This window comes from Chlorocebus sabaeus, chromosome 12, assembly GCF_047675955.1.
Source record: "Chlorocebus sabaeus isolate Y175 chromosome 12, mChlSab1.0.hap1, whole genome shotgun sequence".
In the NCBI taxonomy this organism is placed as follows: Eukaryota; Metazoa; Chordata; class Mammalia; order Primates; family Cercopithecidae; genus Chlorocebus; species Chlorocebus sabaeus.
The window spans coordinates 65,589,154-65,605,794 of NC_132915.1; the positions used below are offsets into that span (position 1 = coordinate 65,589,154).

Below are 16,641 nucleotides of genomic sequence, written 5' to 3' on the forward strand. Positions count from 1 at the left end.
AGTCCTTTCCATCTTTGAGGCTTTTGTAATTCTTTTCTTCCCAAATGCAGGCAAGAGCTGAGAAAACCTACATGCGGGTATCAGTTTCTCCTCACTCTCAGCATCACTTCCGTGCAGGGTTCCTGGAGCTTTAGTCACAAAGACTGTCCAGATCACATCACTCTAGACCCCTCACCCCCCACCCTATAAGGGCACAGGCAGTCCTGGCTTTCAGACTCGCATCCACATCTGCCTGAGCAGAGCCTACTCTCTACAAGGCTACTGGATGCTCAGCCTCATGCCCAGAGGTTTCCAGGGCTGAGGGGTGGGTATGACTGGGATCCTTCTTCCCTAGATCCAGCCTTCCCTTCCAGCTCATCTCCCACCAGCCCCACAAGGCTTTGGTCACTCCCAGCTCCCTCCTTGATGCCCATGCTCTCTGGTTCACCGGGGCTTCTCACGCACTGGTCCCTAACCCAACAATATCCCTCCAGCTTCACAGATTGGCAAACTCACTCTTCAAGGTCCAGCTCAAATGACCTCCTCTGATAAGTCTTCCCTGATTTGTCCCACTCCACCCCATTGCCTCAGCAGACTCAGTAGCCCCCTCACCTGCATTTCCCGAACGCTTTATAGATTCCTAGGTCTTAGCTCTTAACATTAGCACATCGGAATTTTTTTATATCCATCTCTCCAACTAGACTGTGAGCTCCCTGAGGGCAGGGGCTGTGTCGGCAACTCCACCCAGCCCAGAATTGGCACCCAGGGTCTCTTAGGAAATGTTTGGAGGATGAATGAATGAACAAGTGAATGGCCTCCTGCATTTCATCCTAGCTGTGTCTGGGATTCCCCAGGGTCAAGTCTATATTCCTGGTGTGGCAGAGTGACTGGAGGCCACTAGAGGGCAGCAAAGAGTCAGCAACGAGCAACAGGTGTGCACCCCAGAGCCCAGGGTCAGGTTGGCAAAGGGGCGGCGTGCCCAGGCCAGAGAGCTACCAGGACCCCCAGCAAGGAGTTTAGAAAGAAAGTCAGGGGTCGAGGGAAGTTAGTGTTAAAAACAAAGGCTGTTCGTTCCCTGAGCAAACGCTCCCTGAGCCTGATGCTTAGGTCATGCAGGTGCCTAGAGAGCACTGGTCCTCTCTCCATCTGATGCTCAAGTCCCCACTGCCAAGTTCTCACCAGTGTCCGCTGGACCCTCCCGTCTGCCTATTCCAATGTCTTCAGTACTAATCATAGGAAAGGTTCTTGATACAAGGCTGAAAAAGGTAGCCCTCTGAATCCTGTTCACCAGTCCTGGCCATGCCAAGGAACTGGGCAGTATACGTTTTCCCCGTTTCACATGCTTAACCAGACCCAGAGAGTGGAAATGACACATCAGATGGCAGTGTCCCTGGCTGAGCTGGGCCAGAATCTTGTCTGGTACTGCGTCCCCCACCCCTAAGACTGCACGCTTGGCACAGAGCAGGCCTGTAGGGCAGGTAAGACGCAGAATCAGGGGTGGTCTTGCCAGACCACAAAAGAAACCTTCTCCTCCCCACCCCAGAACCTCAATACTCTTCCTACCTCACACAGGCGGTGTCTCCGTAACTGCACAACCATCATTTCAAACAGCAGCAAGGCAGGCTCTGAGAGGTCACAGAGTTCCTCTGTGGTCACACTGCTAATAATGGTGAAGCCACATTCTTGCCAAAGCACCCTTAGCTTCTCTTGGGGCATCTGCACATCTCTGTCTGGACTGGCCCTCGCCCCATGCTCCTGGGGCTCATGCACCTGTCTGCAGAAGGCCTCACCTGCATGTCTGCTTGGCCTCCAAAATTTGCCAAGCTCAGATCCTAACCTTGCTGGCCATCAGCCTCCACTCAGTGGGCTCCCCTCCCTGCCAATCCCACTTGTCTGGCCTGGGCTGGACTCTCACCCCTGGGAACCCATGCCAGCCACTAGGCTTAGCCTTCTGCCCTACCCCAAAGCCCCCACCCTCCTCTCCAGATAGCCAAGCACACACGGTTCCCAGTCCAGTTCCAGGGCCGCCTTTGCCAGAATGCCTTTCTCAGTTGCACCAACCACAGCTGCCTCTCCATTTTCTCCAGACCCACTGCATTCGGAGACTGCCTGACTCCTACTTGGCAGTGCTCTTGTTTCTGACTGGATTCTTCTATAATTGACTCTCCCATTGATCCACGGGCTCCAGGGGGTACGAGCTCTGCTGGAGAGCTCTTGATTTGAGCTTTAGCATGCTGGCTAGGTGTCTTTGTTCACCATCGTATCCAGCCCAGTCCCCCGTGTAAATAATAGTAGCAATAATAATGAACACTTATGTGCCACTCCATATGTGCCAGTCAGAATTCTAAGAGTTTTCATGTATATTACATCACCTAATGCTCACATTTATTGTCATTATCCCCATTTTATACACGAGGAGGAAACCAGGGCCCTGAGGAGTTACATAACTTGCCCCAAGTCACACAGCTAGTGAGAAGCAGGACTGTGACTCAGAACCAGGCAGTCTGGCTCAGGTACGTGCTCTTAACCACCCAGCCTCCCACTGCTTCCCCATGTGGCGGCCGTTCTAACAGCACTACCACTCCCAGCCCTGGGTCAGCCCCAGCCTCCTTGGTTGCATCACCCCAGCCCCAGACTCAGGGCCACAGCACACCTGGCAAAGCTCTCCTTGGCAGCTCGGCCAAAAGTTCTCCTTTTTAATTTCAGCTACTGTGTCCTGAGTGCGACTAGGTGCTAGGAACTGTGCCGGGAACTAAGGACACAACTGTGAACAAAACAGACATAGCCCTGATTATTGTACAGCTCTGATGTACCATACAGACCTGAAAAGAAGCCAGAGAGGAACGAGTAAACCACACACTAAATGACGTCAGCTGGGTTTAGTGCCGCACATGAAAAGAGCAGGAAGCTCTGGGAGAGGAATGATGGGGGGGGTCCTTGTTCAGAGGGCGTGTGGCAGGCAGAATTGTGCCCCCCCCACCAAAAATATCCACATCGTAATCCATGACTATGACTATGTCGGGTTACACGGCAGAGGGAAATTAGGTTGCAGATGAAATGAAATGCACTAATTAGCTGTCCTACACATGGGCAGATTATCCTAGATATCCAGATGGGTCCAAGGGAAACACATAGCTCTCTAAGCGAATGAGGGAGGAAGGAGGGGCAGCCGGATAAAGACTCAGCCCAACGTCACCAGTTTTGACAAGGAAGGCAGGGGCCAAAAGCCAAGAAATGCAGGCAGCAACAACAAGCTAGGACAAGAAAGCAAATCATTCCCTCCTAGCACCTCCAGAAGAAACAAGCCCTGCAGACACCTTGACTTCAGCCCAGGGTGACCTACTTCCAGAATCAGAGGGTGAAAAGAGTCTGTTGTTTTAAGTCACTCATTTGTGGTCATTTGTCACAGCAGCAACAGGAAACTCAAATATATTTGGTCACTGGGGAAGGCCTCCCTATGGAGGGGAAACTCAGATAGGTGAGAGGGGACCAGGCAAGCTGGGCAAAGAGCAGAGAGGGCCCCTTAAACAGAGGAACTTGCAGATGCTGAGGCGGGAAGGAACAGGTCCCTCTCACACCTCCTGTGGCGTCCAGTGGACCCTGTGCCTTCCCGGCCCACATGGCTGGGTCCACCTCTCCTCTGGCCTCAGGCCCCCACTCCACACTGCACCCTCACCTACTTCTTTAAGAAAATAAAAGCCATCAGTTTAGTGAGTGCCTCAATTGAAAGGCATCTAGAAATGATGTCCATCAATCCATGGCAAGTGGAGTGCCCAGGACCACAGGGACCCCACCTAGTGCCTTTGTGCACATTGTTCTGGCAGACCATGTGGGATGGCGCACCCATCGGTTCCTCAAAGATAGCAACCTTTTTTCTCAGACTCACTAAAGCCAAAGGGCAGTGAACTCCCCTTCCTTTTTCCTCTAGCCCAGAATTTGTAAAAATTTTAAATGCCATGTCAATACCTGTTGGGTTGCAAAATATCTTCAGGCAGGAATCAACTGGTTACACCAATCAAGACCCTACGAAATCTTTGGTGCAAAACTTTCGGCATTTTCTGGGACATGGTGGAAATAAAATTTGAAAACTGTTTCCTTTCTAAGCTGATATAAGATGCGATATTTGCTTTCTTCAACATAACTGCTCTGCAAATGGCGATGCAGAGTTTACAGAGCTGCAGAGTTTACTGAATCTGCAAACCCTAGAGAAGACCAAGAAACTATGTTTTGCAGACATGGGGATGCCCTGGAGCCAGAAGGGGCAGACAACTCTGATGACAGAATCGGAAATCAAGCTGAACATGAGTTCAAGCTAACAAGCTGACATTTAGTAAGGAAAAACATGACGTCCACTTTTTCAGGCTCTGAAGTGTGGCTGTGGAAGCATATCCCGAGGCAAGCATGCCTTCCTCTGTGTGTCCTCCAAGCACATTTACAATAAAAGTCTTCACTTAGAAATGAAGTGGTGGCCGGGTGCAGTGGCTCATGCCTGTAATCCCAACACTTTGGGAAGCTGAGGCAGGAGGATCATTTGAGCTCTGGAGTTGGAGACCAGCCTGCACAATATGGCGAAACCTGTCTCTACAAAAAATACAAAAATTAGAGGGCGGGGTGGCAGGCGCCAGTAGTCCCAGCTACTCAGGAGGCTGAGGTGAGAGGACCACCTGAGCCCAAGAAGTCAAGTGAGCCAAGAAGTCACCTGAGCCCAAGAAGTGCAGTGAGCCAAGATCATGCCACTGCGCTCCAGCTTGGGCGACGGCCAGACGGAGACTCTGCCTCGATTAAAAAAAAAGAAAAGAAAAGAAAAAGAAGTGAAAGTAGTGGCAGCTAAATGTTTTCTAAAGCCTACAGCGGGAAAAAACACCCCAAAGATTTCGGGTTTCCCTCCATATTGCACCACCAGCCCACCAGAGGCCACAGGGAGTGAAACAGACCTCGTAGCAAAACAGACGATTGCAGCGTAGCAGCCTCAGAGAGACAAAAGCAAGAGAGACAGATGTCCCAGAGCCTTGTTCCACTTGTTTCTCCAAACATGCCAACAGGCCCTCGGGGTCAATGAAATAGCATCATCGCCTTTAGCACCATCACAATTCAATGAATGCCTTCTGGATTCAGAAGCCCAAGAGGTCATGAATCAGAATCTGAACAAACACTAAGCTGAAGTTCTCAAGCGGGTTGTGGTATATCCACGTCCTACATAGCCATGTCCTACTCCCTGGAGCCTGATAAAGGGAGGTTCCTTATATGTAACCTGTGAATGTTACTCCTGGTGAAAGGGAAAAAGGGGTCTTTGCAGATGTGATTGATTAAGGATCTTGCGATGGGGAGATCATCTCGGATCCTCCAGGTAGGACCAAAATGCATATGTATCCTTACAAGAGAGAAGAGCCAGATTTGACACACAGAGTAGAAGGCAACGGGAAGACGAAGCAGGGAAACACTGAAAGCACCTGCCATGGAGCACTGCAGCTGCAGCCAGAGAATGCCAGAAACCACAAAACCTGGAGGGGGAAGGAAACATCTTTCCCCAGGGCCTCCAGAGGCCAACACCTTTGGCCCAGTGATACTGACTTCAGACTCCTGTGCTCCAGAACTGTAAGAGAACACAGTTCCGTGGTTTTAAGCCACCAGGTTTGGGGGAGACTTGTTACAGTAGCCACAGGAAACTAACACACAGGTCCATATAATTTCCCTGGCCTCCCTCCCTTACCCAACATTCACAAAGATAACTTGATATGTGTTAGGGGCTGTGAAGGGTGTAGAGATTAATCAGGTCCCAGTGAGAGTGGCGGACGTGGCATAGGGGACCATGCCTTGAACACACTGGGTCATGTGATGAGGCAGAACCAGGCACAGGCGTCTTCCCCTAGAGGGGGCCATCCGGGAAAGCTTTTCTGAGCAGGGGAGGTCTGCACTCAGCCCTAAAGGGTGAAGCTGGATTCTGACAGGTCAAGGTGGGAAGCTGCCCAAGAATGATGAAGGAACTGATGGGTGACAGTCCAAGGTGTGCTGGGTGCCAGAGGGGAGGCTGGGAGAGGAGGCCAGAAAGGCAAGTTGAGGCCAACCACGGTGAGGCCTGACAGGCAGCCCAGGGCCCCTGCTCTGCCAAAAGGTGGACCCTCTCTGTTCTGTGGGACAGTGCCGGGGGCAGTGTCTGCAAAAACAATGTCCACAGGCCACCCAAGAAACATTTGGAAATTTTGTTGGAAACAAGAGTCCCAAAGACCTGACCCTGTTTGGCCATGGAGAAACAGGAACTGAGGGCTGTGCGGCTGAGTTTGCAATCCCAGCCCTGACGCCAGGCCTGGCACTGAATAAATGCTGGGGGATGCATGAAAAGAGACAGCAAGGAGGCCAGGGCAAGAGGAGAAAGAGGAAAAGATGGGGGAAGAGGAGACAGAGAGATGCAGAAGGGAAGAATGGAGGGAGAGAGAAGGAAGAAGTCATGAGCTCCCAGGCAGCAGGCTCCTCTGCCAAAATGCTTGTTTTCCTCCCTCCACACTCGTGCACCTCCCTCTGCGCCTAAGGACAGAGTCCCATGGGGCCCTGAGGCCACCCCTGTCCAGCTGCTGCCAGGCTTGGTGAAGCTGTGCCCCTGCTCAGGCCTGTGATTCCTGCTGCCCTGTTAATGGGCAAGGAGTCGCCATCCATTCCCACTGGAGGCTCTGCCAGGCCTGCAGCCATTTGTGTCTTGAGCCTGGTAATTAGGGCTGGAGGAATCCTGGGGGCCAGAGGGCAGGCTGTGTTTGGATAAACTTGGCAAAGTTCAGCTGCTTCTCTGAACTCAGCCTCTTTGGGGTTTCTAGTGGGGAGCTGAGAGGACTGGTTGGGTGGCCTCAGCTTCACCACTGACATGCTTTCAGAACAGGTTCCAGGGCTGTCCCTGCCCCTCTGTCATCACAGAGAAGCTGGAGTTGACGGATTCAGAGGGCACACCCAGGCAGCCCAAGGCAGAGGAAGCCAGGTGTGGGGAGTGCTGGGAGGGAGGTAGAAGGGGCCGAAGACTGGGGTTCGAGTCCTCCGCCTGCAAGCTGCACAGCCCCCGGAAATTCCCTGGTTCTCTGGGCCTTCTCTGGCCCTTTTGGAAAACAGGGATTACTCTCCTAACCCTGCCCCCCTTGCAGGACTGTTGCGTCATAGCACTCAGGGGAAGTCCATGTTATATAAGGCACTACAGAAGCGCGACGGGCCATTCATGGACACGGCTTGGGATTCATCTCCCAAGGCTGCCTGGACTTGCTAAAGGTTGGAAAATGAGGAGTTGGTGGGTCAGGGCAAGGGGAAGGGTGGTGTGTGTCCCGCCACCTCTGTGATCTGCCACGGGTCCATCCTTGCAGCAGACCAAAGTTTTGCAGGCGGGAACCTGGCAGGCCTCCCTGGCATTGGCAAGGCCCAGAACAAGAGTACACACGGAGGCTGTTTCCCATGTGTCTCATATTTAAAAGTCATCAATCAAGCTAGCAAACCGTTAAATGAAATATGCTCCATCCTCCTACCTTGTTAAATACATCTTCGAAACAACCTGGAAGGCCAGGATCGAATGTAGAATTCTGGACCTCCTTGGCATTCTGTGCCAGGACATGGCTGTAGGGGGAGCCGGCCTGGCTAAGATCCGTCCTGCTGAGCTCCCCACGCCAGGATCCTCATCACCACGTGGGCCTTGCACACGCATGAGTGGACACCCAGCCCTCACATCCAAGCTCCGTCCACACTCTCGACAGAGAGCCAGGCCTTGGGCCCAGGGATGTACACACCAGTGACATGGGCTGGCTTTAGGAGGATGGCCCAGGGGAAGAGGCTTGGGCCTATTTGGGCGAGACTCCAGCGTGAGCTAGGAAGAGGGGTGTGGTGTGTCCATTTGGCCCTGCAGGCTCTCCCCAGTGCATGGGAGAGGGGGCACGGCTTCAGCAGGGCTAGAGTGGGGCCCTCTAAGGCGTGGCTCCCTTATTTATTTATTTATTACATTTTATTTATTTATGTTTTTGAGACAGGGTATCGCTCTGTCACCCAGGCTGGAGTGCAGTGACGCAATCTCAGCTCACTGTAACCTCTGCTTCCTGGGTTCAAGCAATTCTCCTGCCTTAGCCTCCCAAGTAGCTGGGATTACAGGCGCATGCCACCACACCTGGCTAATTTTTGTATTTTGTTTGTTTAGTAGAGACAAGGCTTTGCCATGTAGGCCGGGCTGGTCTCGAACTCCTGGCCTCAAGTGATCTGCCTGCCTCCGCCTCCCGTGGTGCTGGATTACAGGCGTGAGCCACTGTACCCGGCCTATTCTGGCTTTTTTAAGTGCCCAGAGACAGTCAAGAGTGTGTGTTAGGAGGAGATAAGGCCCTTAGAGCCCCAGGCACTGAAACAAGCTGTGTGGTCCCCTGTAAATGACTCTACCTAAGAGACAGCATGGTGACTATAGTCAATAATAATGCATTGCATATTTCCAACCCCTAAAAGAGAGGTTTTTAATGGTTCTCACTACAAAGAAATGATAAATATTTGAGGTGACAGGTATGTTAATTAGCTTGATTTGACCATTCCACAATGTATACACTGTCAAACACCACACTGTACCCCATAGATACACTGAACTATTTGTCTATTAAAAATTAAATTAAATAAATAAAAACTTTTAGAAATAATTTTTAAAAGGAGACAATACTAACTCATAAAAGATGTGTAACAACATCCAATAGAGGCCTGATTTTCCCCCTGATTTTTAAAAACATCTTTCAAGAAAGAATACTTTGGGTATTTCTGCTATGCTAATGCCCTTAACACCCAGACAGCCAGCACCACTTGTCCCCATACCACCCCACAATGTAAGGAGACATGGCAGCTTCCTCTCCAAATGTCTTAAAATGGACACATCACCAGCCTAGGGGGATCAGGTTCCAATGGCCACAGGGTGTTCAGCTTAGAATCAAGTGACAAACCCACCATCCAACATCCCGTCTGTACTGAACACATTATCCTCAACCCCAAGGAGTAAGGCCACCGTGAGCACTGCAGAGCCTTCTGCTTGTTCATGCCACATGATTGTGTGGGAGAGAGAGGGTGGGGGCCGGGAGGGAGGGAAGCTTGGGGAGAAGGCTCGCTCCGCACTGGCTGGGTGACCTGCAGCCAGCTCCTGCACCCTCTGTGTTCAGACTCTGTATGTGGCCAACGAGGGGCTGTTTGAGTGACAGTCAAATACCCTCCCCCTACCCCCGGTGTCCTCCCTGGTGCTGCTGCTGGCTGGTCCAGGGCCCACTGCAGGCCCAGCTGCAGAGAGCGCAGACCTCTGCCTGATTTATTCAGGTCCGCTTCTCAGAAGCGTAGAGGTCACCCAGGGTGTTTGGGGGGATGCCCCCCCACCGAAACCCCGTCCACTGCCTGCTGTGGAGACGCCGACAGTGCAAACTCACCAGGCACCATCCCTGTCAGCGTCGGCGCTGAGTAGCTGCCCTGTCCAGCGGGGGGAACGTGTGGAGGGTACCCGGGGAGGGTCGTGCTCGCCAAGTCACGGCCTGAGGAATCAAAGCAACAAATCACAGGGTGAGCATCTCCGCGGCCAGCCGCTCATGTCCACAGCTCCCTGGACGCTTCTGCACATTTGTCACGTTTGGACACTGAATGGCAATGTGCCCCCAGCTCCCCTGTCGCTCACACGCGCTCTCACAAACACACACACACAGACACACGCATGCACACATCTCCAGCCACCCTCGCTCCACTCAGCAAGAACGGAGTCAGGGCTGTGGCCTGTTCCTGGGAAATCGGAACCCCCAGCTTGGGAAGGCTGGGCAACACAGGTAACAGCACGCCCTGACTCCAGCCAGCTCTCCCTACTCTCTACTCCCCAAGAATGCCTGGGACCGCTCCATCTCCACACTGTTGCTTCTGCTATGTCCTCTGCACAAAGTCCCCCTTCCTCCAACTGCACACAGCTGCCACCACCTGCTTTCAAAGACCAGCTCAAATGCCGCCCTCCTCCTCTCCTCAATAGCCCCCCTCAGTGAACAAGGGGTACATCTGCCTCAAACCCTATAGTCCCATATTTGGCCTAGTACTGAATTTTTCCTCCTTCGGCCTAGAGCTGTTTCTTCATTCAGTGAAGACGCAGGAAGCACCTCCCAGTGCCAAACACCGTTCTAGCACTGGGACATGGAGGTTAAGGCCTCAGCCCTCAAGGTGTACACATTCCCATGGGTGAGTGTCCAGCTCTTTCAGGCTGCTGTGCTTCTGACCGTGAGTCCAGAGTGTCCACGTGTCTCTCAGCTGGGACACTGTCACCATTGCTGATTGGCTCCATCATGCAGAGGAAAATTCAATTGCACAGTTTTGATGGTCGTGCATGTTGGGGTAGAGGCCAGGACCACATAAGGGGGTGCTGCCAAATCTGTCTCCTGCAAGATGGGGGACATTATCCCAGAAGGAGGCTGCCTGGTGCAAGTGCTCACATCCTACCTGGCTGCCTGGGATGGATAAGAGGATCCTGAGAGGGCAGGTGACTTGCCCAAGGATACTCGGCTGACCTAAGGCAAGGCTGGGGCTGAGAGTCAGCCCCCCTGCCCCCGGGAGTGGATCCTTTCTTCAACGGTGGGTTGCTCTCAGGGTCATTTCTGAACCCCAACAGTTTCTGCTGCGTTACACATGCTTTAAAACCTTGATCCCTAGAGCAAAGGTTCAGAAGATCAGTGCCTCACCAAAGCACTCAAGAAGCCAGATAAAAATCAATAAAATGAACCCAGGGAAAGAAGAAGGAAGGAATCAACGAAATAAAAACAGAAAATAATTAATTAGGGGTGGGCTGTGGCTCATGCCTGTAATCTCAGTGCTTTGAAAGGCTGAGGTCAGGAGTTCAAGACCAACCTTGCTAATATATATATATATTATATATATATATATAAATAATATATATTTATATGTATTATATATATAAATAATATATATTTTTATATATATATATAAATAAATTAGTCAGGCGTGATGGCACACGCCTATAATCTCAGCTACTCGGGAGGCTGAGGCAGGAGAATCGCTTGAACCTAAGTGGTGGAGGTTGCAGTGAGCTGAGATGGCACCACTGCACTTCAGCCTGGGAGACAGAGTGAGATTCCATTCAAAAAAAGGAAATAAAAGAATGAATTTGGAAACAGAAAAGCAGACGACAATACATCAGCCAATAATTGTTATTTGAAAAGAACAATAACATAGACAAGTCTATCAAGATTAAAAAAAAGCACAGATAATCAAGATAAGGAATGAGGAGACATTATAACCAGAGATGATATTTAAAAACATAAAGAAACATGCTCCACATGAATGAATGTAGAAATCTCAACAAAAGGTACAATTTTCTAGGAAAATATGAATTGCTAAAAGTGATTCAAGAAGAGTCAGAGAATACCAACATCCCAATAATCTTAGGAGAAATAGAAAATGTTTAAAAAAAAAAAATAAGTGCCTCATCCATTTAGCTTCTTGGGAAAGTTTTTGTTTGTTATTCTTTTTGGCAAGTTCTTTAAACCTTCAAGAGACACATACCTCTGTTATTAAACTGTTCTAGGATATAAAAAACTAAGGAAATCTTCCCAATTCATTTTTCCAAGCTAGCATAATCCTGATCTAAAAACTTAACAAAGTCAGCACAAAAAAAATTAAAGACTAGTCTCATGATTTGTTAATATACATGTAAAAAGTCTACTATCATACTGATTGGGCAATATTACAGAAATAATAGTATACCATGACCAAAAAAGGTTCATTCTATGTATTCAAGGATGGTTCAATATTATAGCATTGCTCAGGACATCATATTAATGTATTAAAGGAGGAAAATCATATGATTATATAAAATATGTGGAAAAGGCATTGGCTACAATTCAATATTAATTCCTTATGATACCTCTTAGTAAATAAGAATTGAAGTATACTTCCTTGTTCTTATATTGATACTAAATCTGAAGTTAATATCTTAAAAAATACTTAATTGGTGAGATACTTAGAGAATTCCTGTTAATGTCAAGAACATGTCAAGGAAACCTATTATCAATGTTATCACTGAAAATTGTTCTGAAAGTTTTAGCCAGTACAATACAATAAGACAGAGACGTAAGAGGAATAAACACTGGGGGTGGGGGAAAACCCAAGATTATAATTAGCTGGATAAATCTTAGGCTTGGGAAATCATAAGAAAATTGGTTCATCTCCTAGAACCAATGGAAAAATTTGGTGAAATAGCCAGGTAATGGACTGTGTCGACTCCAGCCTTGTGCAGGACTTGAGCAGCCATCATGCTGGGGGCTCATTCCATTCTCAGGTCCCCCTCTCCCAGCCCACCAGGATGGCAGTATGCGCTCAGAGGACCTGGCACATGGCCACATACACTCTACACATCACTCTGCCTCTGAGTTCCCGTTACAGAGGAGCTCTTTTGCCTCGTCCATGGCTTCAGTTTTATGCAGGCAAAGTCGCTAGAACCAGAGGCTTCGCCTGTGGCTGCACTTACTCTCCTTGGACTAGTCATGAAAGCAAAGGGCTGGGTTGTCACTTGCAAGGACGGCAGAGAAGCTGACAGCTTTCTGTGTCCTCTCAATCTCCTGAATTGCTCCAGTGTGCCAGGCACTGGTGTGGGCTGTTGAGCAGCATTATTCCACTGAAGCCTCATAGCTTACACAATTCCCAGCGCAAACCTTATGACACTGTGTGGGGAGGAGTCAGGGAGGCTGCAGCTCACCACAGAAAGGAAGACAGCAGAGCACAGTGACAAAGCATGTCAAGTCTGCCCAGACTCACATCCTTGATTTGCCATTTATTAGTTGTGTGACCTTGAGAGAGTCCCTTAATCATTCTGAGCCTCGGTTTCCTTATCTATAAAATAGGGAGGATAACAGCCAACACTTACAGAGAGTGAACTGTGAGTTAAGCACACACATCCTCACTTATTCCTCACGACAGCCCTGTCAGAGAGCTACTATGTTCCCTATTTTACTGAGGGGGAAACTGGGGCACAGAGAGTTTAAGTGACTTGCTCACAGTCACACAGCTAGAAGATTAAAAAGCAAGGTTTCAAACCCAGCCAGTCTGGCTTGCAAGCCTGCCGTCTCCACCCCTGCCCTGTGCCATCTCTGCAACCACACAGAAGCATGCCTTCTTCATGAGGCTGTGGTAAGGAGGCAGAGGGAAGATGTGTGAGAAGCACACGGCACAGTGTGGAAGGTAATCCTTCATCCCACCCTCACCACCATCACCTTGAAAAAGGAATAGTAATTTAACACCAAAAAGTAGGAAGGACATATATTAAACTGGTTTTAAAACCAAATACATTCAGTTTTATGAAAACCGAAAGGAACCCTTTGCAGCTCTTCCTGCTAGAGCACAGTGGCCTCCTCTGACCCTTATGTTTAGGTTCAGCCATGTGCCTTCCTCTGGCCAATGGGATGGGAGCACTTGGCAAGCAGAAGCTTGATGTGTGCTTGTGTGGCTGGGTGCCCTTCTCCCTTACTCTGAGAATATGTCCTGGCTAGCCTGCAGGTCCAAGGAGGAGGGGACACATGTGGAGCAGAGATGGACCCAAACTGTGACTGGAACCCAGCCCAGCCTGGTGCAGCCAATCCCCAGCCAACCCCAAGCGCACCAGCAAGAATAAATGAGTACTGTGTTAAGACCTGAGTTTGGGGGGCATTTGCTAAGCAGCAGTGTGGTGGCAATTACTGATTGACACAAGATTTAGTAAGTGTCATCACTGTTCTCTACTTAAAAGCTCACTGCCTAGAACCTCTAAGAATACCTATCCAAATCGAGCCAGAGGCTGGTCCCCACACCCGGTTGGGAAACCCACTCTTATGAATTCAAGCCTCACATCTGCTCTGAGACCCATCAGAACTCTCCTGGCACCAAGCTGAGGAGTCTGTGACCTTGGAGAGCACAGGCAGTTTCACCTTCTTAGTCCCTTCCCTAACATGTCTCAGGCATGTCACCAGGGTTGGGGTTTACAACCTGTCAACACAAGGCAGCTAAGGAGATGCTACTGCCCCTTCTTAGCTCTAGTTCAAGCCTCTGGACTGGGATGGGAAACCAGATTTAATGCTTCTAAACATGCTATGACCTCAAAGCACACATTTCTTTCATTTTTTTTTTTCAACCAAGGAAGAAATTATTTGTATCATTTGCAATGGCACTGAATGTTATTGATGGCCTATAATAAGTTTGCAAATAACTAACTAAAATGAATCGATTTGCATTCCTAACATAATTCCTCCTATTAATGGCACGTAAGTACATCTTGTCTAACTCATGCGCAGCCTTCTCTTACCAGGAAGAATAACCAAGACTTGGCTTTGCTTACTATCAGCAAGGAGTCCAGGCAGAACTACGAAACTCAAGACAAAGCCCACTCCTCCAGAAAAGACACATTTGGTTTGAAATAACTCACTCTTTGCAATCCTGAGAGGAAGGGGAAGAACAGGAACCTGCCCCCGAGGAAACTGAGGCTCAGGGATGAGGTTTGACTGGCCCAAAGTCACAGAGTAAGCGGTAGAACAGGGACTTCAACTCAGATCTCATGATTTCTACTTAAATGCTATTCTTGCAGGATTATTAAAAATGTTTCCCCTCGAGGAGACTAGCCCTCCCAGATGCTAAAACATTCTACAAAGTCTTTATAATTAATATTGTGATACCAGCACCTGAAGAAAAAACCAATGGAATAGAATGAAAATTTAAAAAAAAATAGGCTCAAAAGATCCAATCCATATTGGATTATGGACCCAATAATTCAATGCACAGAATTCAATGCATTGAATTCAATAATTCAATGCTAGATATGGAAATCTAGCATACGATGAAGGTAGAATCTCAAATCACTGGGGCAAATATGGACTTTTTATAAATGGTGTTAGGACAATTGGAGAGCCATCTGGGAAAAAAAGATAAAATAGATCAATTCTTCCCACCATATATAAGAATAAACTACAAATAAAACTGAGAAATAAACGTAAAAAAATAAAACTATACAAGTACTAGAAGAAAACGCAGGTGAACTCCTCTCTAACGCAGGTGCAGAAAGACTTTCTAATTATGACTCGAAACCAGATGCACATATCACTACAAAAATTAACTCAAAAATAATCAAAGCCAGGCGCGGTGGCTCACGTCTGTAATCCCAGCACTTTGGGAGGCTGAGGTGGGCGGATCACGAGGTTAGGAGATCGAGACCATCCTGGCTAAAACGGTGAAACCCCATCTCCACTAAAAATACAAAAAATTAGCCAGGCACGGTGGGGGGCACCTGTAGTCCCAGCTGCTGGGGAGGCTGAGCCAGGAGAATGGCGTAAACCCAGGAGGCGGAGCTTGCAGTGAGCCGAGATCATGCCACTGCACTCTAGCCTGGGCGACAGAGTGAGACTCCGTCTTAAAAAGAAAAAGAAGGAAAAGAAAAAGAAAAAAAAAAAAAAAAAAGAATCAAAGACCTAAATGTAGGAGTTAAAAATACAAAATTCTTAGAAGGAAATATGGGCATAAATCTTCATGACTTTGGATTTGGCAATGGCTTATTGGATATGACACAAACAAAAAAATAGACACACTGGACTTCATCAAAATGAAAAGCTTTTGTGCTTCAAAAGATACTACCAAGAAAGTGAAAAGATGACCCATAGAATGGGAGAAAATATTTGCAAATCGTATGTCTGATAAAGGACTTGTATTTAGAATATATAAAGAACTCTTGCAGCTCAATAATAAAAAGACAAATAACCCAATTTAAAAATGAGCAAAGCATCTGAATAGTCATTTGTCTAAAGAAGAATAAATGAAATGGCTAACAAGCACATGAAAAGATGTTCAACATCATTAGCTCTCAGGGAAATGCAAATCAAAACCACAATGAAACACCACTTCATACCCACTGGGAAGGTTACAGTCAAAAAGACATATTGTCACAATCATTGGCAAAGATGGGGAAAACTGGAACCCTCAAACACTGCTGGTAGGAATGTAAAACGGTACAGCCGCTTTGGAAACGTCTGGCAGTTCTTAGACATAGAGTTACCATGTGACCCAGCAATTCCCACTCCTAGGTGTATACCCCAGAGAAATAAGAACATATGTCCACATGAAAACTTGTACACAAATGCTCATGGCAGCATTATTCATGATAGCCAAAGAGTGGAAACAGCTCAAATATCCATCAATTGATGAATGCATAAAGAAAATGTAGTATGTCCATACAATGGAATATTTGGCAATAAAACAGAGTGAAATACCAATACGTACGACAGTAGTAACATTCATAATGAACTCGAAATGACTATGCTACGTGAAAGAAGCCAGCCACAAAAGACTATGTATTGTATGAATATATCCATACAAATGTCCAAGATAGGCAAATCTACCGACAAAAAGTAGATTAGTGATTGCCTGGCGCTGGGGCTGGGAAATGCTCAACAGGCAAAGAAATAAAGGGAAGGTATAAAGTCTCAGGCTGCGTCTGGGGAAAGGGCGGGCTGGGCAGAGGCAAGCTATGGCTGACACTAGTGGCGGACCTGGCCTCCAGAGGGCAGACCTGACCCCAGGGAGGAGACCTCCAGCCAGTTCTGCAGGCGGCAGGCTTGAGGGGCATGAAGCCACCCATATCTGCTCTCCCTTTCACACAGGCTCCCCTGTTGCCTCCAGAGCCAAATC

General features: G+C 48.4%; 1 protein-coding gene across 2 annotated transcripts in view; it reads right to left on the reverse strand.

The window, feature by feature from the left end:
• PAX5 (paired box 5) overlaps nucleotides 1–16,641 on the reverse strand; it is a 196,667-nt gene that overhangs the window by 38,669 nt on the left and 141,357 nt on the right. For both annotated transcript variants that reach the window (XM_007968719.3, XM_007968720.3), the window contains exon 8: nucleotides 9,381–9,482. In XM_007968719.3, the coding sequence (XP_007966910.1) occupies nucleotides 9,381–9,482 (102 nt within the window). The remainder of the gene's footprint in view (nucleotides 1–9,380; nucleotides 9,483–16,641) is intronic.